General features: G+C 31.3%; 4 protein-coding genes across 4 annotated transcripts; 3 read left to right on the top strand and 1 right to left on the bottom strand.

Annotated features, from left to right (window-relative positions):
* The first annotated feature begins 3,495 nt into the window (after positions 1-3,495).
* On the top strand, positions 3,496-5,534 carry LOC120261877 (peroxidase A2-like). Its single transcript, XM_039269885.1, has 4 exons — positions 3,496-3,788; positions 3,987-4,178; positions 4,654-4,816; positions 5,112-5,534. Exons 1-4 carry the CDS (start codon positions 3,558-3,560, stop codon positions 5,522-5,524), a joined length of 999 nt encoding a protein of 332 aa, XP_039125819.1. The 5' UTR covers positions 3,496-3,557; the 3' UTR covers positions 5,525-5,534.
* Positions 5,535-6,665: 1,131 nt separating this feature from the next.
* Positions 6,666-14,948, top strand: LOC120261389 (serine/threonine-protein kinase GRIK2-like). The gene is made up of 12 exons (XM_039269265.1): positions 6,666-6,723; positions 8,142-8,393; positions 9,472-9,546; positions 9,662-9,706; positions 11,295-11,387; positions 12,444-12,531; positions 12,656-12,780; positions 13,351-13,446; positions 14,080-14,146; positions 14,230-14,345; positions 14,436-14,514; positions 14,622-14,948. Exons 2-12 carry the CDS (start codon positions 8,145-8,147, stop codon positions 14,756-14,758), a joined length of 1,170 nt encoding a protein of 389 aa, XP_039125199.1. The 5' UTR covers positions 6,666-6,723; positions 8,142-8,144; the 3' UTR covers positions 14,759-14,948.
* Positions 14,949-15,330: 382 nt separating this feature from the next.
* Positions 15,331-15,754, bottom strand: LOC120262284. Its single transcript, XM_039270377.1, has one exon. It carries the CDS (start codon positions 15,693-15,695, stop codon positions 15,414-15,416), a length of 282 nt encoding a protein of 93 aa, XP_039126311.1. The 5' UTR covers positions 15,696-15,754; the 3' UTR covers positions 15,331-15,413.
* Positions 15,755-17,998: 2,244 nt separating this feature from the next.
* On the top strand, positions 17,999-20,938 carry LOC120261763 (probable protein kinase At2g41970). Its single transcript, XM_039269746.1, is given in 9 exon segments — positions 17,999-18,081; positions 18,328-18,431; positions 19,060-19,202; positions 19,204-19,305; positions 19,412-19,538; positions 19,624-19,897; positions 19,991-20,123; positions 20,210-20,296; positions 20,822-20,938. Coding segments are annotated over 8 exon segments (1,071 nt in total). The 5' UTR covers positions 17,999-18,081; positions 18,328-18,343.
* Positions 20,939-22,565: the final 1,627 nt, after the last annotated feature.

Genomic DNA, 22,565 nt, shown 5'->3' with positions numbered 1-22,565 from the left:
TATTTAGTAGTAATTTTGGATGTCCTCATAATTATATCGGTGACTCAATATTGAAGTTAATGAAGAATGTAATGAATGCCATTAACTTTGATTTTTTTTTTTCTTTTTTGTTTAGGATTTTGTATTATTAATTCCGTGATTAGTGTCTCTCATTAGTATGTTTTTCTTTTAAAAGGGATAAACTACATTCTCTAATTAATATGTACTAAATAATATGGAAAGCACTTGTAAATTTATTGGGGAATAATTAGTCATTAGCAAAAGAAATAGTACACTAAAATTTATTAGTTGTTATATTTTAATTCATTATTAAAATTGGTACAAAATTAAATGAAAAAGTCTTATCATATTAGTGCATCTTCATACTTGTCTATTTTTTAATAATCTTTTAAATGGAGGCAGCTTGTTATCTATTAGTCAAAAAATGTGACCATTTTATACTAAAACTTATTGAGGAATAATATTTTAATGGAAATGATAAATAGTAAATAATGTTTTATTTGTTAAAATAGTTTAATCACTAATCAAGCTCATAATGTGCTAAATTTATTGATCAAAATGCTAGCTCTAGTCTCTCATGTAAGCAGATATCTCATGACCTAACACATGTACGTGGAAGTTGATAAAATATTATGTTGGGAAAAAAAAGAGGTTGCCCGGATGCTATTTGTTAAAGAGCTCCATTTTTTATAAACAAATTTAGTGATAGTATTTACATTTTTAATGTTGATTTTTTATTTCTAAATTTAAAATTATAGTAACACAAAATGGTTCATAGCCTAATGGTGTGTTTTTTTTTTAATTATAATGACTAAATATTTAATAATAGATGTTAAGATTTAGTTTTGGTATATTTTACTAAAATAAAATTGAAAATTCTTAACCTGTATATGAGTTTGTGATCATTTTTTAGTTTTTTTTTTTTTCTATAAACTAAAAATAATAATAAAGATTAAAATGACTTAAATTTGATTTAAAGCCAATTAATACATTTAGAAATCCTAGTTTAAGTAGGGGCAATGCATTGAGTTGAAAGCAAAATGTTGGCGATTATAATACAGATAAAAAATAAGTCTTAGAATAATTATTGGTTAACATCATCAATCAATCATAAACGATTCATACTTCTCAAAATTAAATATATTTTACTTCAATATTCTTAGTTTCAACCTACTACACAATAAACAATTAATAAACCTCTCATGGTTTAATTAGTACCATGATTATCACACAACATTAATTACATTAGGATTACTAATTAAATATAATTCATAATAAAGAAATATTATATATGTTTTTAAATTAAAAAATTAATTACACACATATTATCAGTAAGTTTGTCATGGATTTAGTTCACATTATACACAACCTATTAATTATTATTATTATTATTATTAGTATTAGTATTTGACAAAGTGGACAAGTCAGGTGTCAATGACTCAACGCGGCATGCTTCCACACTCGGGGATTTTTTATTTTTTATTTTTTCACCATTACGTCTAATGTGTTTTGAACCTTAAATAATAAAATCTTTATAAAACATATTTTACAGTGGGATTAATATTATTAGACTAAAGGGCATTTACTACTTTTCAATTATTTATAGATTTATAGAAAGATAAAAATTGTGAGGCATATACACACACTCATCTTAAATGATATTTGGGACATGATTATTAATGAAATATTCTAGTATGTACGATCGTATTTGATATTTTAGCCATTATTATCTGAAATATTCTTTTCTTAACTTAGTTTTTATATATATATATAATTAGGTCTAAATTTATATTTTATTATCTATATAAACATATAAAACCTTGTAAATAAAATACCAAGAAAAGTATCTTCTTACAACTATTATTAGCATGTTTCCACCTTGGAAGTCCACATTGCAACAAACACAAGCATGATCAGTTGCTTCATAACAACTAAGTAAATCAATAGTGAAATATAACTATATTTGATTTGAAATTTTGATTAAATCAACTCTTTGCATGCAGTTAGAAAGTATAAAGACCCCACCCACATTGAATTGAGAAGAAAATTCTGAATTTATAGAGAGATTTCATATTATTGAAGAGTGTAGAAGTCTGTTTCCAATATTTACTGAAAAGTACATCAATTATTTTCGTTGATGAATATCTAATTTAGTGATAAATAAAACAAAGTAGATATCAATTATTTGTACTGATGTTTTTGCTCCTTAATTATTGAGTTAAAGAAACATATGAGCTGTCAACTTGATTGAATCCTCTCTTGACTTTGCCCTAACCATTGGATTTGATCAATTCAGTTGTTTACCTAATTTTAGCATTTATTTTTCTTTTGAATTTTGGAAATAATTACCTAACTATGACTTGAATAATAATATTATGCTGAAAATAACATTTTGTTATCACAATGAGCACTTACATTATTTTAGGTGCTACCAATATGTTGGGTTTGATTTGAAAAAGCCGTATTTGTTTGGTTTGAAAAAATTTACAAAAATTTTAGTAGCATCAGTGATAAATAAAAATTGGTTTATCCATTATGGTGAGAGGATTTAACTCTTTGTACTTTTGTCTTTCCATTCAATAAATCAGTTGTTTATCTATTTTTCTACAAAATAAAAAAATAAAAAAATGGTGGTGTTACATATAATTTTTAAATAATTTATCACATAAAAATTTATAAATTTATGTGTACTGTGTTGAAGCAATTATTAACCAAAAAATCTGGTCTAATGATGTCAAGTCTCAAAATAAATATATTTAAATATATAAGAAAAGTATCCAACAAATTATATTTTGATGAAGGTGACAATATTGATCCCAAAATCAAGTTATCAAAGAGATAAATATATATGATAATATATGTAATAAATAATAATTAGGGTGATTTAATGATTACTTAAAAATTTATTATGTAGAATAAATTAACACACATGACAAATGTCTGCTATGATATATTAGGGATTATGACCCCACAGTGATAAATTTCTTTTACTCTACAACTTTGAAATAATATAGAATATGACCCTTCCTATATATATATATATATATATATATATTACCCATTATATAGTATTATAAAGTATTCTATAGTAACACTATAGTATATATTATACATCGTTGCGATCGTACTAATTAACCGCGGAGGAATTTCATCCTCCGCCTTCTCACTCACGTACAGTATTCTACGGTTGTTTGGCAATCATATAGGTATATCTTGTCAGTCAAGGCAAACTAAATTTATTTCTATTTACCTAGAATATGCATGTGCCCATCAGTCAAGATATATAGAAAGAAAAGAAGATGAAGAAGTCATCGAAGTGAGCATAGATTTTTCATACGTTTTGTTTAATGGATATATATATATATATATATATATATATATATATATAGAACAAGAAAATTAAGAGATGAACAAGTCTCAAGGAGAGTAGGTATGAAGGATGCATGCATACTTTTCAATACTATGAAACTCCATAATAAGACTCTTCTATAAATATATGCTCATGAGAGCCATCCTAATTAAGACAAGCTTCTCTTTTCTTGCATAAAGTTTTAAAGATGGTGCACTCTAGCCTTTTTCATCTTCTTGCCCTAACCCTAACCCTAACCTTAACCTTAACATCCTCCTTCTTCCAAGGATCAAGAGCTCAACTTAGCTCCACCTTTTATGACAACACTTGTTCTAATGTATCAACCATAGTGAGAAATATCATTCAACAAGCTCAATCATCTGATGCACGAATCGTCGCTAGTCTCACCCGTCTACATTTTCATGACTGCTTTGTCAATGTACGTATAAAAAAGATATAACTTCATGGATATCTTCTTTGTATGAATACTTACATACATACTGTGAGCTTGTAGATATATCATATATATATATATATGTATACACGTAAATGTTGTATATTATATATATTTAAATATACTATATAAATACAATTAAAGGCTTGTTCTTGGTTGATTAAACTTATGGTTTATTTTCAGGGTTGTGATGGATCAGTGTTGTTGGATGATAGCTCAAGTATACAGAGTGAGAAAGGTGCAGTTCCTAATAATAATTCAACTCGAGGTTTCGAGGTCGTCGATAACATTAAAACTGCAGTGGAGAATGTTTGCCCTGGTATTGTATCCTGTGCTGATATTCTTGCCCTTGCCGCTGAAGCTTCTGTTAACTTGGTAACTAATCTTTGACTGTTCATTGGCTAGAATATTAAAGCCTAATCCAAATTTAAATTAATAGACATGCATGTTAATTAAATTATTAGCAACGAAGCCTTGGTTTTTAACCAAAAGAAAAAGTTTACATTCCAACATGCACTTGTTAATTTTATTGTTAGACACATATGTTAAATTATTAGTCCATATATATATTTAAGCTACAATCCTTCCTGATATTAAATAATTATTTTTATATATTTAAGTGTTTATAGACAAGGAACATCCCTTTTTTAATTAATACATATATATATATATATATATATTTTAGACTTTTGACAAGTACTACTCAACCAATATATGTGACTCAATCAAACATTATTTTTTCCCTAACTACGTACATTCTAGTCAAATTAAGCAGACCTTTTCAATAATAATAATAATAATAATAATATACATGATATCCAAATTAATTAATAGCTTGATTAATTAACAGGCAGGAGGTCCTACATGGACAGTGCTACTAGGAAGAAGGGATGGCACCACTGCAAGCTTCTCCGGTGCAAACAACCTCCCTAGCCCTAGAGATCCCCTCATCACTCTTCGATCCAAGTTCTCCAATGTCGGCCTCGGCGATACCGATCTCGTCGCCTTATCTGGTAATTAATAATCTTCATACAGAGTTACATACCATGTAAAACTTAACAGGTGCACATTTGAGGTAAAAACTAGTACTTATTTCATTAGTAAGAAAATCTACATTGAATCTTTCGTCAGACTCATCCAATCACTAACAACTCTTTTTTTTTTTCTTCTTCTCTTTCTTGATGTAAAGTTTCCTCTTTATTTGATAATGACTTTGTTGACTTTATGATTCATATAAAATATAAAAAATATAATTAAGGTGGTCATTAATTATAGCTGATGATGATGATGATGATGCATGAAATGCAGGAGCTCACACATTTGGAAGAGCAAAGTGCAGCTCCTTCAGTGACAGGCTCTACAACTTCAGTAACAGTGGCAGCCCAGACCCCAGCTTGGACACCACCTACCTTGCCACCCTTCAGCAAAGCTGTCCACAAGGAGGAAGAGGAGACATCCTCAACAAGCTTGATCCAAGTTCGCCGTACACTTTTGATGAAAACTATTACACCAATCTTCAGGACAACCAAGGGCTCCTCCAGTCTGATCAGGAGCTCACCAGTGACAGTTCCCTTGCTTCCATTGTTAATAGCTTTGCCAGCAGTCAAAGCGCATTCTTTCAGAACTTTGGTTCATCGATGGTGAACATGGGGAATATCAGTCCTTTGAGTGGGTCAAATGGAGAGATTAGAAGCAATTGCAGGAAGGTTAATGGAAGCTAGTCAAGTCACATCAAACTGATGATGATCACTAATTGGTTATCTTATCTAGTATAATCTAGTGTTCATATATATATATATATATATATATATGTATGCATGCATGAATGTTTCTTCAAAATATTAATGGTGACGTATTTGATTTAGTTTTGTATTATTCAAGAGGCCAGAGGCTAGCTTGATGGTCTTTCTTTGATTAATCTTCGTCAATGTTTATATATATATATATAAATAATTAATCAAATAATTAATTCGCTACATATGTTCTACAAATACCATATAAAGTGTTTATATATATATATATATATAGATACATATATAGATACAATATAGATACAATATGCAAGTTTAGTTTTAACAACATTAATTGATTTAACATCACTTGGTTAATATTATTTCGTGTGTGTACACGTAGCATATGAATGAGGTGCCATTCTTTGATTTAAAAATTAAAAGAGAAGTTGTCATGACATGGAGAAGCTTGTGATGGAACAAAAAAATATATATATATATATATTGACAACATGTGATAAATATGGCAGTGTCATGTATGAAGTTAATACCTTAATATAATTATACCCTCACTTTATATGAGGTAAGATTTGAACACACATGTTCGGCAAAAATGCAAACATTTTAAATAAAAGATTCGTTGTCAATAGACTAAGTTGTTTAAAGCAAAAATAATTATTTTCTTATATAAAATTATAAAATATAAATAATAATAATAATAATAAATTTTATTTAAGATTCAAAAAATTATTTATTAATCAATTATCGTTTGTACAAACAACAAAAAGACATATTGATATAAATCACGCATTCAACTTATTATTGAACTTTTTTTCAAAAACAAAAAAAAACTAATTATTAAACTCGATCCACAAAAGAACCAAACCAAACTCATTTTAACAACAAAGTTAACAAGTTATAAATTATAGTAGCCAATTAATTTAGATCTTAATGCGTTATTTCGTTTAAAAAATGAAAATTTGTAATTGTAAAAAATTATAGATATATTTTTCTAACATTTGAAATCAACCACCCGGTTCAAACCGAACCGAACCGAACCGATGCCGGTTTGGGACCGAACCAACTCCCGACCGTTCGAACGGAAACAAAACAAAGAAACAAAAGAGGGAGAGAGACAAGATAGAGCGAGATCCCTCCTCCCTCTTCTCTCCCCTTCCTTTGTCTCCAAGGTATGCTTTGTTATCTGTTTAATTCTCGTTTTATATCATGTTGAATCTGTTTTTGTTGTTGTTCTGTGCCATTATTTTGAATCTTTCACTGTTTTTGGCCGGAAAGTTCTGATTTTTTTCCACGGCAACCTGTTTTTAGTTTTGTTAGGGCATTGATTCTCATGGATTTGGTATTGGTGGGTTTGCTGGTTCGCTAATCGGTTTTTTTTTTCTGTTGTTATTTGGTTTTCTTGAGATTCTAGGGTTTTCTAATTTGAATCTGTTCGTTTTGATATTCCCTGCTATAAGATTTGATCTTTTATCCATTTGGCGCATGCTTTTGACTTAATTTCCTGTATCTTTGGATCATGTAATGCTGCCTAATTCTTTCTTTATTTTATTATTGTTATTATTATTTTTAGCCTTCACATTTATGATGAACCAATATAAAATTTCTTTTTCATGCTCTCTGATTTGATATCTATGGTTTTTGCAATTCTTGATTTCTGCTTTAATCCTGGCTATGTCACTTTTGATTTTCCCAATTTGTTTTGGCTCTTTGGCATGGTTTTTTATGATTTCTTTTTATATTTTCTGGTTCGGTGAATTCTTTTGTATGGTTTTTGTTTTTTTGTTTTTGTGCACCATTCCATAAATTTTTTTTCTTCTCATTTTATGGATTTTTCTTTGACGTTGTCCCCCCTTTTCTCTTATTTTTACAGTTTCTAAAATTAGAATGCTTGCGGTTTGTTGTGAATTATCTGTATATCTTGTTTCCCTATGTATCTAATATAGCATCTCTTTGTTTGCACCTGTAAAAGTCTTGATCTCTATTCTTTTAATTTTGTATTGTTTGCTGTCTTTCATTTGGTTTGGTCATCCCAATTTTCGCAACTGATAATTTTTGTGAGCTTTGCTGTAATACTGCTCACATTTACCATGATCAATTTTTTTGCCTATTTTTATCATCAGATTAAGTTCACCTCTATTTTTGGATTTAAAATTGTCTTTTAAATTAAACCTTTGTTTTTAATTAGATATAAGTTTTTATGGATTTTCTATTGGTAGTTAGCTGTCTCAGTTTTGTTTGGCTGTCTCATTTTTATGCGCAAATAACAGGCTTTCTTTTCAATGTAATTTTTTTGGGTATTCTTTTACATGTCTTTTAAGTTGAGGATGATCCAATTTCTTATGAATTGATGGACTCACATTGACCTGAGGTTCGAGTTTTTTAAGCTCTATATGATTTTTTTCCTTTCCTCTTAATTTGCATCTTTCATAAAGGTTATCAGTTCATCTATTATTTATTTATTTATTTTTGAAGCCTTCTAGATTCATACCGGATGATTTTATAGTGACCTTTGTTAACTTTTGTTTGTGTATTTAATATCATCTTTCTGTTTTATTGAAGTTTAATTGGTTTCAATTGAGGAGGGCAGCTAATGTCGGGGATGAAACTTGCTGATTTTGACCGGGATGTGGGCTGCTGCAGTTGCCTTGGGTTTCTCAGAAAGTCTGATAGTGATATGGATCGCTTCCTTGAGGATGAGTTTGCTTATGAACGCATGCTGAGTAGTGGCAATGGATATCATTCTGAGGACTATGAGAAGGCTTTTCATTTGCCTGGGAAAGATAGGGTGATCTGTAGAGAACACCCTGTGAAGGAAACAACAGTTCTAGTGCGAAGTGAGGTATAGAGGACTCCCATTCCATTTGATAGATTATGTCAGTCATTTTTGCCACAATGGACAATTGGAATTTTTGGTCCCACATTACCAAATAGTTGATGGGGGTTTCGGTGATTAGTAGTGGCTCATTCCAGGATAGAGTTGAAACATTTATTCTGAACCTTGAAACCAAGAAGAATTTAACTCTAATGGTGATAAAACTATAATAGTTTTGGGTGGTTTTCTGAACTACTATGATCATTAAACCCATCAACTTTCTATGATCAAAGTTGCTACATCTTGGATGGTCTGCCCACATTATTATTATTTTTATATTATCATATCTGGGTTTCTTTCTTGAATTTTGATAAGTGAGGAGTCATTTAAAAATAAAATAAAATTAGTAACTTGTTTAAAAAAACTGATGGCAATGATCTTTTTTCTGAACCTTGAATCTTCAAAATTAAGATTGGAAGCAAGCATGTTGTTTCAACAGCCCAAGCTATAGCAAGACTTTGATTTCATAATTTACAGTAAGTTAACGCTATTAGTTTTAAAAACTGCAAAATGTAAAATATGTTCAGAAGAGAAGTGGATAATAGTTCTTGTGCCAAAAATTGAAATTTTCCGGTCTTATCCATGCTTATACCTTCACCAACAAACATAGCTTAGATTTTAACAAAATATGGGAGGAAAATTGAAATGGAGAAAATACAAAGAGGTAGATTTTTCCTCTAGGAAGCTGTGAGAAATTTGAGAAAAGTATTTGTAAAGAATTCATGAGATTCTCATGATTATTTGGGAATTTTAACGCAAATGATTGCAGCTTTGTCGATAGAGTCACCTTATAAATTGCTGCCCTATGAGAATTTGAAGTTCTATTTGGATAAGCGAGACATGCATTATAAGTTGTATTTTTTGAAATGATCTCAGCTTCTGTGATCAAGTTATGCTCTAAACACCAAATCTTTCTTTATTTTAACCAGATCTTAGTTAGCCACAATGGATATAAAATAGATGCTTTTAGCCTTTCTCCTGCATTGAAATAAAATTTTATTATCTTATCCCTTAATTTATTTTATTTTATTGTGTGTTGTTGCAGAATGCAGATGGCCACAGAATGGTCAATGAATATGTTCGGGAGTGCAATATCGGCCATGGAAGCTATGGCAAAGTGGTTAGATTATTGTTATACTTTGCAATTATTTCAATTTTCAGGTGATCATTAAATTAAATGCCTTTAGTAAAAGTTAAAATCACCAATTATCAAGTTTTGTGTGCTATGGATGCAGGTTTTGTACCAGAGTAATAGTGATGGAAAGCAATATGCAATTAAGGTACTTTTCCAGCATATTATATGTTATTTCTTCTCATAATTGTCTGGAAGAAATTGTGTATATTCCCTTCATCTTTCTCACATATTTTTTTTTATGGTGATTACTTTAATGCCTTAAACATGATCAGTGACTAAATTTATTCAGGTATGGAAAATGCATATCTTATCATAACTATGATTTTGTATTGCTTTCTCTGAATGCAACTTAATCTGGTTCTTTCACAGAGTTCAAGTATCTGACAAACAATGTATACAGAAAAAGTGGATCTAGCTTTAATTAATTTACTGTGTAAGCTGTTTGGAACAACTCATAATAGTGATCCTCTACATGTGAACATGGGATTCAACAATGAGTAGTATACTGGCAATTATATGATCAGCCAAAAAGTTCAACGAATGGCTTTCCTTATTAAAATTAATGGCTAGGGGCATGTGGTTGATTTGGGAGAAACAACTATTGCAGTATATTGTTTGAAATCATAGTTGGCAGTCAGTGTAAATGGATCCATTGTTTGTTGAATATAAAGTTAGAGCAGAACTTAAATCACCAAAGTGTCCTCTGCTGTATATGAAATGTTATATGCCAAGCTGCTCAGATACCATTCTGTTGTAAAATGTATATCAGTTGAGATCAAACATTGATATGTGGCCATTGATAGACTACTAAACTAAAGTCAACAACTTCTTTATGTATAATCACACCATGTGGTATTTAATTATATTGGGTTTGAAGTAGATAGTTTTTGTTGGATGACATTCCATTTAAACCTGTATTAAGAATTCTATCGTTATTTAATGAGGTAATGTCCAATATAAAGCAACATTCTATGCCTTCAATAATACATAGCTCCATTTAGTTGCAAATAAGAAGCAATTTGTCTAGATCCATCTTTTCCTAAATGTAGTATTTGGCCAAAAGTTTCTGGGTTACAAAAATGCATGTTGTATTCATAATCTCATTTGATTATAAGAGTGGTATTTAGCATAATTTTGGCAAGACTTCTTTTTAAGTCCCTTAGCATCTTAGAGATGCTCCAAATTGGAGCTTTTTTTCTGAGGATAACTCTTTTCTGAATTTTCTTTTCAAAAGCTTTTTTTGTTGATTGGCTGATTTGAGAAATTCTTTTTTTCAGATGTGAAGCAAGGGGCATTTCTTGGGTTACAAATTGATACAGTATGCAATATGTTTAGTATAAGATATGTAGCCCATATACGGAACATAGTTTAGTAAGAGATATATATCTGGAGAACTGGGAGATGACTGAACATTTCTTTTCTTCCCTACAAGTTTCTACACTTGTAACATTATAATTACAAGTTCAAAAAATCTTTGATTTTTTATTCTTTAGTTCAACCAAGCCAAGCAGCTCACTAGAGAACTAACTCATCATATAGCTGAAATCCTTGACTCTCTCCTTATAGCTCCAAAACTACGCAATGGATTGGAAAGTAATGTGAAGTGTATCTTTTTATAATTACTGATGCCATTAGGGGAAAAAACTGCTTACTGAATTACTTCTATCTTGCCATGTGATATCCGGCAAGTGTGTTAAAGGCTAGTGTCTGATATAAAAGTTTGCTGTCCCCAGTGCAGGCATTTTACAAGTCTCGATTGGCAAAAGTACGAGTTTCATCTTTTGAAACAGCTCTTACAGATGTGCGGAGGGAGGTTAGAGCTTCTGGTGCATTTTTTTTTATTGCCATTTAATTGAGAAGTATTGATGATCTTTATACTTTTTCATTTTCTCTTGATCATTGAAAACTTGGCTTATTTCTATTAGAATATCATCCAGTTATAAGTCGCACGTCAAACTCAGTAATGAAGTTTTAACATTTTTTGGTGATACTTGGCCAAAATATTGGTTGAAATTAGTTGATCATGGTTTTATTAGCCAATATGTAGCTGGTACTAGTTAGTTAAGATGGCATTTTGATACAATGCTTTTGCAATTTGTACAAACTGCATATCATGGACTTCTAAGTTTTCTTTGAAATGGTTGCATTCCTTCTTTTTTTGGTGGGTAGAATGTCCTTGTGTCAAGAGGTCTAGTATGGATAGCATAAGCTGAAGACTCATGTACGTCAAGAATAAGTTTGCTCTGGTGGTCATTTTCATTTGTTATATTGAATTGGGTGTTTGAGGTTAGATTTGATAGATACATTCTAGAAAGATTTTTCTGTAAGGATTTGAATATGACCCATTTTGCAGCCAATAGTTGAATAGTATAATACTTGATCATATGTGGAGTTTAAGGATGAACTTCATGAAGAGCATGATAATCAGACTCGGGCAATTCATCATGGTTGATAGGATGGTGTGGAAGAAAGAGAAAGTAATTGAGGCCCTGAGGTTGTGAGAATAATTCATTGCACAAATTTCAAGTTAATCCTGTGGTTGGAGGTAGCTTTCTTTAATTGATCTAACCCTATCCACAGTTTGATTTTTTGAGTGGCAATGCTATGATTTTGGATAAGGTTTACTTGTGGAGAATTATGCTGAATGCAAATGTTCATTTTTAACTCTATTTTTTTTTTTAATTTTCTTTAGTTGGTCAAACCTGATGATGGGTACTCGTCATTTGTCAATGATGATATCAGTTACAGCCCATAGACTTGACAAGCTAGCTCTGAAGTCCTGAATACATTTGTCTGTATAGATTTTAAAATTTATTTGCTTACTGGCTTCTACTTGCTTTTGGATAACCAAAGGAGAATATGAGCTTTTCTGTACTTTCCAGGTTTCAATTTTGAAGACATTGCAGCACCCTAATATCGTTAATCTTGTTGAGGTGATTGATGACCCTGATTCAGATCACTTTTACATGGGTAACCTGGTGGCAATTTATTTATTTATTTATTTTTTAATGCTTGTGTTTTATGAGTTTTTGTTTGGCAATGTATTTCTCTTAGATAGACGAGAATTACCAAATGTTCATCATTTCTCGTGTAGTTTTAGAGTATGTAGAAGGCAAGTTGGTATATGATGCTTCTGGAATGTGTGATGGGATTGAGGAAGATACTGCCAGGAGGTACCTGAGGGACATAATTTCTGGGCTTATGTATCTGCATGCTCATGTATGTATTTCTTTCCCTGGCACAATATTATGAAGTTTTTGAACTACTTGCTTTTGTTTCTAATCACCTTGGACTCTTCAATTTTTCATAAAGTTTCATCGACATGGATATCATGTTGGTAATGATCCAATGAGTTTCATGTATTATTTAACCTTTTCATCTGTTACAATTAAAAATAAGATTGAGGGGGTTCTTCCTCTAGTTTGGAAATGCTATTTATTTTTGATATAGTGTAAATTATTTATGTGACTGCTGGATACCAGATAGAACTTGGCACTTTATATTGCATGATTTAGAAACAAATGAGCCAATAGAACCATAATCTTCTGAGTTCAGATAAATGTTTATATAAACTATTTTGCAATATAAATGTTTAAAGCTGGCTATCAACTACAGTGCTATTGGTCAATAACCAGTAAATCATAGGTTGTGTGATATTATGGAAATTTCTCTGATTTTTGGTGGCCCTGATCAAACTTTTTGTATTTTCATGAAGTGTTAATTCATATCAAAACTGTATAATTTGACTTGTTTTACCTTTTGGCACAATATGTGTTTTATCTATTTCAGGATATCGTGCACGGGGATATAAAACCAGAAAATATTTTGGTCACAGGAAATGGAACAGCGAAGATATGTGATTTTAGTGTGAGCCATGCTTTTGGGGTACTGTCTACCATTTGCACTCTAACTCCAAGAAATATGCTGCAATGATAGTTTTGATGCTATTTAGTATTTGCCTTTTTTTTTTATGCGCATGTTGCTGTCCAAATGACATGGCAGTTGAATCTGTTTGATTGCTATGCATGTCTAATTTGGAACCAAGGGAGACTTGTGGTTGTAGATGTAAAGTGGCTAATCAATGGATATGAAGTTGGGAGCATAGAAACTTTCATGAAACTTTAATGTTCTAAATATTCAATTTACAAGTATCAGAAAGCATTGCTGCATGAGTTTGATTCATTGAAATGTCACCTTATATCATAGGGAATATTTTGTACTTCTTTTTATAATTTTTATACTTGGTCAATGTGTATGTTGGCCTTCATGAGGACAGAATTACAATTGCAAGGGTAAACCTGATTGGTTATGAATTTAATCCAATGTTTTCTGTATTAGGAAATTCCTGTCATGGTTTAGATCTTGTACAATAGTAAGAAATGCATAATTAGAAATGAATTTTACTTTGATCAGTTTCCTCTGTTAAATTTCATTATGAAATCAACACATGTTTATCATCTGTGAAGTGCTCCTAATACTAGTTTGATGATGATCTCTCATCTCTTGCATTTACTGTAGGATGGTAATGATGAACTGCGAAGATCTCCCGGGACTCCTGTTTTTACAGCACCTGAATGTTGTTTTGGTTGGGTTTGACATAGCTGCTGAATTTTCTACATCTCAACGTTTCCAAGTACTGAATTACATAAGTTTGGTTTTATGTAACAGGTTCAAGCTATCACGGAAAAGCTGCCGATGTATGGGCTGTAGGTGTGACATTATACTGTATGATATTTGGAAAATGCCCCTTTATCGGGGATTGCTTGCAAGATACATATGATAAGGTAATTCCTTATTGAGTTCCTCTGAAATTTTCTGCTTCTTTCTCTTCACATTTTTTTTTTCTCATTTTCTTTTATATCAATTCATTTCAGATTGTCAACAGTCCTTTGGAACTCCCCGAAGATATGGATTTCGAGCTCAGTGACTTACTTCAAGGACTTCTTTGTAAAGGTTTGCGCCGAATGAAACACGTCAATCGAAATATTTATGAATTTGAAATGCTTGATAAATGTGTTTGTTGTCATTGTAATGTGATGCATATGACGTTTTCTACGCAGACCCGAAGCGGAGGGTGACCTTAAATACGGTGGCAGAACATCCATGGGTGGTCCGAGAGGACGGTCCCCTGCCTCGCTTTTCATGTCGATGCAAATCCAGAACTATTGGAGCTAAAACTGAAATCATTGTCACTTGAAACACTCTCGAATCGATTGACAGGAATCTTTTGTTCTAAAACCTTTCTCAATTTTATTTTTCTGATTGTCAGATTCTCCAAATCCCTTCCCATGTGCAATTAAGAAATGTAAACAGATATCTTTATTTTGGGAGAAATTGTAATTGCAGACTTCATTTCTAAAATTGAGGTCTGAGCCATGTTTAAGTTACTTTGTGGAAATTTGCATCTACATCCCTTTCAAAGTGCGAAGTTGCATATATAACCCTATGCAAAATTATATTTACATATATTTTCAATATGGTCTGGCAAAACATTCAGGTACATGTTGTGGCGTTGATACAACAACATTTTTAAAAAATACTTTCAATTGATTTATAATCATAGTGTGAGCGTGTACATATGTTCTTTGAGGAAATTTTATATTCTATATTAATTAATTGAATTTAAAAAGATATATATATATATATATATATATATATATATATGTTATGAAATGAGAAATTGGGATTTATATCAAACTCGATGTATGCAGAATTTTATAATTAAATTATAATCTCACGAATAACACAATAAAATAAAATAATTCTCACAACAAAGCAAAGAAACAAAACTATTTACATACGTGTTTGTTTTGATTGAATATGATCATCACTAGTGATGAACTTGATGAAAATCAATCAGCATGATCACGAGGCGAAATTTCGAAAGCCATAGAATTGTTGACCTTCGGTGAGGGCTCCGGCGGGAGGTCGGAGAGCAAAGCAAGCATCCGTCGGACACTCACCGATCGCGCCGGACGGAAACTAAGTGATCGCATGGTTTTCGTTGATGAGAAGATGTTTGATGACTTGGTGAGAATGAGATACACCAGAGCTTGAACAAGCACAAACACACCAATTTTAAGTAGAACATCTTGCAAACCCCCTGAAGAGAAAACATTAAGATCAAAAGCCATTGTTTTTCTTTGGGTGTACTCTTGATTGAATATATTTGGAGATTTTTCAGATTGTTTGATGATATGTTCTTGTCCATGCCATTGGCTTCTTTATATATATATATATATATAGTGTATGTGTGTATTGAGACCATTTTGACATGTTGCTGCCACGTCAGCAGTTATCTAAGTTTGAGGGTCAAAGTTTGAGTTTTTTATTTTATTTTATTTTCTTTAGGTTGAATTTGAAGCTTGTTGTTTGATCAAATGTGTTTTTGATGCCAAGGTTAAGGTAAATTTCCTAAAATGCACTTGGGGCTTTGTTCTAGAAAAAAGTTGGTAGTGATTGGTCAATCAAGAGAATATATAGTTTTATGTGACAAAAACTACAAATTATATGATAAAGCCTCATAACTTTATAAATTACATTAGAAATGTTTTATGCAATTAGAATTAATAAAAAAAAATGATTGATAACTTGAAGAATCAAATCTTAAAATAAGTATTAAAAAGAAAATAAAGTGTAGAAAGATGCTATAAGGGGTATTTTGGGTAATTTGAAGCAAGTCGATACATCTGGTCAAAAATGCAGAGTTTCATGGAAAGTGCTTAGAAGGGGGAATTAAGGGGGAAAAGTAGGTTTGGTAGGGAGGCTTCTAATTCTTGAATGAGTCTAACTCTTACGTAAACGCATGAAATTAAAATATTAATTTTTTTTTTTGGATAAACTTGGAATATTAATCAGGGGTGAAAAGTGTTTGTAAATATAAATATAAAAATAAACAAATAAAAAGTTGGCCAAACTTGCACGGCAGCAAAATCAAAAGCCAACACGTTGAGTGCCATTCATCACATCATTATCATCATTTTCTTACTTTAGTTTTAATTTTATTTTGATTCAAAAACTTATGCATGATGTTATCTTTGGCTATTGGGTGGATTATTTGGCTTGCTAGAAATGATGTTATCTTTAGTGTCAATGTTATTTTTGTGCATATTCTTATTATTAAAATTGATCATTTATTATTGTTCTGGTACGATAACTGTGCAGAGGGTGACAAGGGGAAGCTTGACGAGGCCATGGGGAGTGTTCAGAGGAGTCTGGAGTTCTTGGGTTCCCGTGCTGAGGTGCAACCCTGTTCTGAGACAGATCTTGAGATTACTATGGCCGAGGAGGCGCCGGGACTGCAGACGGAGTAGTCCACTTTCTGGGCTGTTTGGTGGGGAGGAGGCCCCTTTTCTCCTCCTTTATTTCTGTCGCATGTTCTCCATTGTTTTTGTTAGTTTTTGTGTTTTGAGATGTTTGTACCACTGCTAGTGGTTTGGTGTCCTTTCCCCCTTCTGTGTGAGGGGAGGCTGTGATTTTGTACTCTCTTTTTATTTTATTGAAGTGGTTTATCCACCTTTTCAAAAACTTATGCATGAATTTTCTCATAATTTGGATTATTCTTATGTTCATATTATTTCAATTAAAAATCATATTTATGTATGTATGCATGTATTTAGGTATGCATGAAGGAGAAGTATCTCTTATGGGACTCAACTTTTATATATATATATATATATAGGCAACAAGCGTCCCCTACTTAAAAGTGTCAAAAGGACTGACATATATTAAAGTACACCATTTACAATAGCTTAACAACCTTATAAAATTTTATTATGGGGTGAGTTAACTCATGAATAATGAAGTTCTATCATTTTGCATCTAAAATGTGATATATTAGAAACTAAAACTCCGCGATGATAAATTCTCTCTACCATACCATTTTAAAAGGTATAAAAATATAATTTTTTTCACAGAGGACACACACAGAAATATCACTGTATAAAAATATGGTCATGATGAATAGCACTGTAATATTGAGTACAGAGTTTTGAACTGTGCTTACCCACTCACCATCAAAATGAGTAACCATTACACTATAATAGGATTGAACCATTATTTATAGACTATTGACATGTATTTAAAATATTTTAAAACTAGAAAATCATAAAATAATGAAATACAAAATTAGAGCTGTGTTTTTTTTTAATTGACAATTGTGTGTTACGGTGTTAGAATTTACAACCACCTGCGCGAAACGTTGAGAGTACTTTTTGTTAAAAACTCTAATGATGAGTAATGTACAATGATTTATCCGTCATAATTTAGCACGTCCGTTAAAATATGAAACAGCGTGCAAGGACGTGGGACGTGGAGGCACGTCTGTCTTATTTTTCTTATCTTTGATGACGTGGCGTTTCCTTATTGGTTCATGCACAAAAATATATAACTAGAATAACCTCCATTCCCGCCTTCTGTTCTGCTGTTTCTCTTCTCGTCATTCAATTCTCACTTGATCTTTTGGTGCTTTGGTAATCAAACAAGGAGAGTGATTTCTTACTTCTCATCAATCACAAGATTGTAAGATGGCAAAAAATCCCATTCTTGAGTTACTTTTTTTTATTCTTTGGCATGGCAATTGTTGTGCATGAGGTGTTTGTTTTATTTCTTAAGAGATGAACAAGTTGGAATTTCTCTGAGTTTTACTGTTCTTTGTATGCATGAAGTTTGGAAATGCAATTTTTTTTTTTTTTTGGATCAAAAGCTGATGAAACTTTTAGTATGTTTTTGGTGTTCCATGATGTTTGTGTGTTAGATTTTGTGCAGAAGGTGCATTGTGGAGATGTGGTGTTGTGGAGAATATGTAGAGGAGAGTTATGGCATGCCAGCAAAGCAATTTGTAGAGCCTCAGAAATTTCTCAACCCTTCTGGTAAAAGTGTGATTGATTTGGAATCTTGGGTTTGTTTTGTGAGAGATTTTGATGAACATTTTCTTTGATTGTTTTTTTGCTTGTATGTTTCCTAGATTAGCTGTTATTAGGCCACAATTTCTTGATTTCAATTTGGTATTAATGAAAAGGGGAGACAAATGATTATCAAAGATTTCAGTCAAAAAGTCCCTGCTTAATTTGAATGATTAGTTTTTGGAGTAATATGTGAAATTAAGCAGGGAAAAAGCAGAACACAAAAGTAAGTTTGACCTTCATTTTTTGAGTTGATGAATATCTTGGCATCAGGAGATCAACCAAGAGTTGGAAATTTCCAATGTCAAAATCTAACAGTGATCTACTGACATAGCTTCTGTTGAATGCTTGAACTGTTAAAAGAGTTTAACTTCAACATGGAAGTTGCTGAATAAATGTGCTTATCTTTGATCTCCATATCCAGAAGCAGTGCATGTTTGAATGTAGTATTACTATACTATATCTTTCTTTAAATCTAACAGAGTAAGGCCAGAAATTCATCTCCTTGTTCATTTATTATCGTTTTGCATGTGGTTGCAATTATGAAGAATGACCAAAAATGTTGTCTTGTTTCTAACTTGCCAATCTCTCATAGGACATGATAATAAACAGCCTAAAGGATCAAATCGAGGGGTGCAAAAGATTCTACCTATTGAAATACCAGCAATTTCATTGGCTGATCTCAACAGAATGACTAATAACTTTGGTCAGAAGGCTTTAATTGGTGAAGGATCTTACGGTCAGGGTATTTTATGGAGTTCTAAGTTCAGGACAACCTGCTGCAATAAAGAAGCTAGATCCCTCTGCCTCTCAAGAACCTGACCCTGACTTTGTTGCCCAGGTCTGTTTCTCTTTGTTACCACCATTGCTTTACAATGCCGATAAGGCTTATATTTGTGCATAATATTTGTTCATCCAGTCAGAAATTATTGTCACCATTGTTGCAGTTATCCTTAGTTTCAAGGTTCAACAATGAATATTTCATAGAACTACTTGGCTACTGTCTTGAGGCAGATAACCGCATATTGATTCACGAATATGCTTCAAATGGATCATTACATGACATATTACATGGTATTTATGTTAATTTTCAAACAAATGCTAATTCTATTCAGTATTTCATCCTTAATCCTAATACATAATACGCCATTGTTGTTAGGTAGGAAAGGAGTGCAGAATGCTGAGCCTCGTGTTGTTCTGTCTTGGAATCAGAGAGTGAAAATTGCATATGGTGCAGCAAGAGGTCTTGAGTATCTCCATGAGAAAGTTGAGCCTTCCATTGTTCACAGGGATATAAGATCAAGCAATGTACTTTTGTTCGACTATTATGCTCCCAAAATTGCCGATTTTAATCTAACCAACCAGTCACCAGACACTGCTGCCCGCCTACATTCAACGCGTGTTTTAGGGACTTTCGGCTACCATGCACCAGAGTAATATTTTTTAAACTATTAAATTTCCGAACTTGCATCAGAATGTATAACTAAATATCGCTTTTCGCTTATCATCCATCTAATTATTTTCAGGTATGCAATGACTGGACAATTAACACAGAAAAGTGATGTGTATAGTTTTGGTGTTGTTCTTCTGGAGCTTCTAACAGGAAGAAAACCAGTAGATCATACAATGCCAAAGGGACAACAAAGTCTTGTAACTTGGGTGAGTTCTTTTTACTCCCTTTAGTTCTTATTCCTTCTTTAATTCTTATCAAATCTCTTGATTGAAATTGAATCACTAATCTGCAGGCCACTCCAAGGTTAAGTGAAGACAAAGTTAAACAATGTGTAGATCCAAAGCTAAACAATGAATACCCTCCCAAGGCTGTTGCTAAGGTATATAAAAATTCAATCTTTATATCAAGTATAGATTGAGATTAAAATAGAAGCTGCTCTAATTTAGCTCTTATTCCAAAATTTAACTAATAACAATGAAAATATTGTGTTAGCTTATACAAAGCATTTTGGCTCTTAACACAGAAATAAAAGATAGTTCAGTGTGTATGGCCCTTGTTTCAGAAATGGGATAATACTAGTGTTTGGTAGGGAATTACATAAGGATTAAGCCTCTTGCCAGGAATAAATTAAATGAAGTGTTCAATGTTTAGTGTTCAGATAGGGAATAAGGCAAAGATTAAACTTCTTATTTGCAGATTATGACAAGAATAACTTATTCCAAATTAAGGACATCACTTTGCTTAAAACTTAGAGATATATTTTCAAAAATGGAGTTAGACAACTTATCCATGAATAATTCTAAAAACCACTATTCTCATTATGTTTGGCTCTTTAATCACAGTGTAATTTGATTGAATTATGAAAATTGGAATTTTTAATAAATTTATAATTTATTGCTTGCAGTTGGCTGCAGTTGCAGCATTATGTGTGCAGTATGAAGCTGACTTCAGACCTAACATGACAATTGTTGTCAAAGCCCTCCAACCTCTTCTTAATTCAAAAGCTGCTCCAGACCAGTAGTCATGACTACTTTTTTTCCTACTTTTTTTATCAAACAATTTCCTGAATTCATCTTTTTTTTTTTTTTAATGTGTTTTTTAACTGAATAATTTATTTCTGAAAAGCATCAGATTGAATTCTTATTTCTGACAATTGCTGAATGATGGCAAGATTTTGATTGGGAAACTACTCTCCATTTGGATTTTTCTGTTTGATGTTTTCTGTTTTTTTGTATGCTTTGATTTGAACGTGAAGAACATTATGCAGAAAAATGTTGAATGTAAAGATCATAATGCATTAACAAGCATACCCCTGCAATTTATATATATATATATATATATAATATAATATGAACTAGCTTCAGTTTTGAATCTTTAACCTCTGACTTAGTTGAGAATGAAATATTAACTCTTCGGTAAAAGTGGTCATGCAGATTTGATAATTACAATTTTTTTCTTTTTTATATATTCATAGATCATGAATTAGTGGAAAATGAGTGTCAACCTTTACTTTAATTTTTTTTTTTCATATAAGTGGACAAGCCACATCATTAATTATAGTCATTAGACTATGAGCATTTCAACTAACATAGAATTAGTTAAAAACATATGCGGATTTTTTAATTAAACAATACACTCTCACTTTGTGCCTGCAGGGATTCGATTTCTGTCACCCATAAAGCAAGAGACTCTGAGTGCCAATAGCTCAGGACACTGTTGATAATCATGTGTTCCTTTTTATAATAAATTTTAGAATGTTTTTAAATATATAATCTTCTAAAACTCAGAATTACACAATTTTTTTAAATATTTTCTCTTTCCATAATAAAATTTAGGATTTTTTTTTAAATGTATATCCTTCTAAAACTCGGAATTACACATATCTTCATTAATATTCTCTCTCTTACACACACTAATGAAGGTTACTATAGGCTATTGGAGCGAATGACATTTATACCCCTCGCTAATATAATGATTTTTTTAACCTTTAATGTTCTATTTTCTCAAATATTTTTATTAGAAATATTAATATTATACTTTATAATAATGCTACTCAAAATATTATTTAACTTTATATATGGTTGTAACATAAAATGCAAAAGCAGAGTAAGTCAAACTATATATATATATATATATATATATATATATAATATTTATAGGCAGGCATGAAATATAAAATGTTTACATGTATGCATAAGTTATGTAAGATATTTAACCTAATTTTCATTCATTATTAACTGATAATAGACAGTTTATATATGTATAATATAAAAATATCATTTTTATATCTTGAATTGGAATGGGACAAATCAAACAAAAAGAAAAAAAAAATAATCAGAAATGTCTAAGAAAGTTGGCGAAGTATACCACCAAACATTCCCATTTTAACATAAAAACAAGAGATTCAAACACAATACATACCTCTTTTAGTTTAATCCTAATGCTTAGCATGCAATTAAAGATAATTGACTATGCTTTTCTAGAATATTTCACACTAAAATAAGGTCTGAAATTATATTTTAAAAAGTTGGCATGGAAATGGCAACTTAAATACTTAATTCATTGAAGGTGATTGTTGACTTATTTATTTTTATTTTTATTTTGGAGGTGATTGGCTTAGACTTTACTATTATTATAAAGTAATCAAA

This window comes from Dioscorea cayenensis, chromosome 5, assembly GCF_009730915.1.
Source record: "Dioscorea cayenensis subsp. rotundata cultivar TDr96_F1 chromosome 5, TDr96_F1_v2_PseudoChromosome.rev07_lg8_w22 25.fasta, whole genome shotgun sequence".
Classification (NCBI taxonomy): Eukaryota; Viridiplantae; Streptophyta; class Magnoliopsida; order Dioscoreales; family Dioscoreaceae; genus Dioscorea; species Dioscorea cayenensis.
The sequence above is the reverse complement of the archived record's forward strand: the minus strand, read 5'-3'. Positions and strand labels throughout refer to the sequence as shown.

Coding starts and splice junctions, on each gene's coding strand:
- LOC120261877 (XM_039269885.1), top strand. CDS start 3,558: ATGGTGCACTCTAGCCTTTTTCATCTTCTTGCCCTAACCCTAACCCTA. Junction 3,789..3,986: donor TTCATGACTGCTTTGTCAAT/GTACGTATAAAA, acceptor GTTTATTTTCAG/GGTTGTGATGGATCAGTGTT. Junction 4,817..5,111: donor CGATCTCGTCGCCTTATCTG/GTAATTAATAAT, acceptor CATGAAATGCAG/GAGCTCACACATTTGGAAGA.
- LOC120261389 (XM_039269265.1), top strand. CDS start 8,145: ATGTCGGGGATGAAACTTGCTGATTTTGACCGGGATGTGGGCTGCTGC. Junction 9,707..11,294: donor GAAAGCAATATGCAATTAAG/GTACTTTTCCAG, acceptor TGCTGTCCCCAG/TGCAGGCATTTTACAAGTCT. Junction 12,781..13,350: donor TTATGTATCTGCATGCTCAT/GTATGTATTTCT, acceptor TATCTATTTCAG/GATATCGTGCACGGGGATAT.
- LOC120262284 (XM_039270377.1), bottom strand. CDS start 15,695: ATGGCTTTTGATCTTAATGTTTTCTCTTCAGGGGGTTTGCAAGATGTT.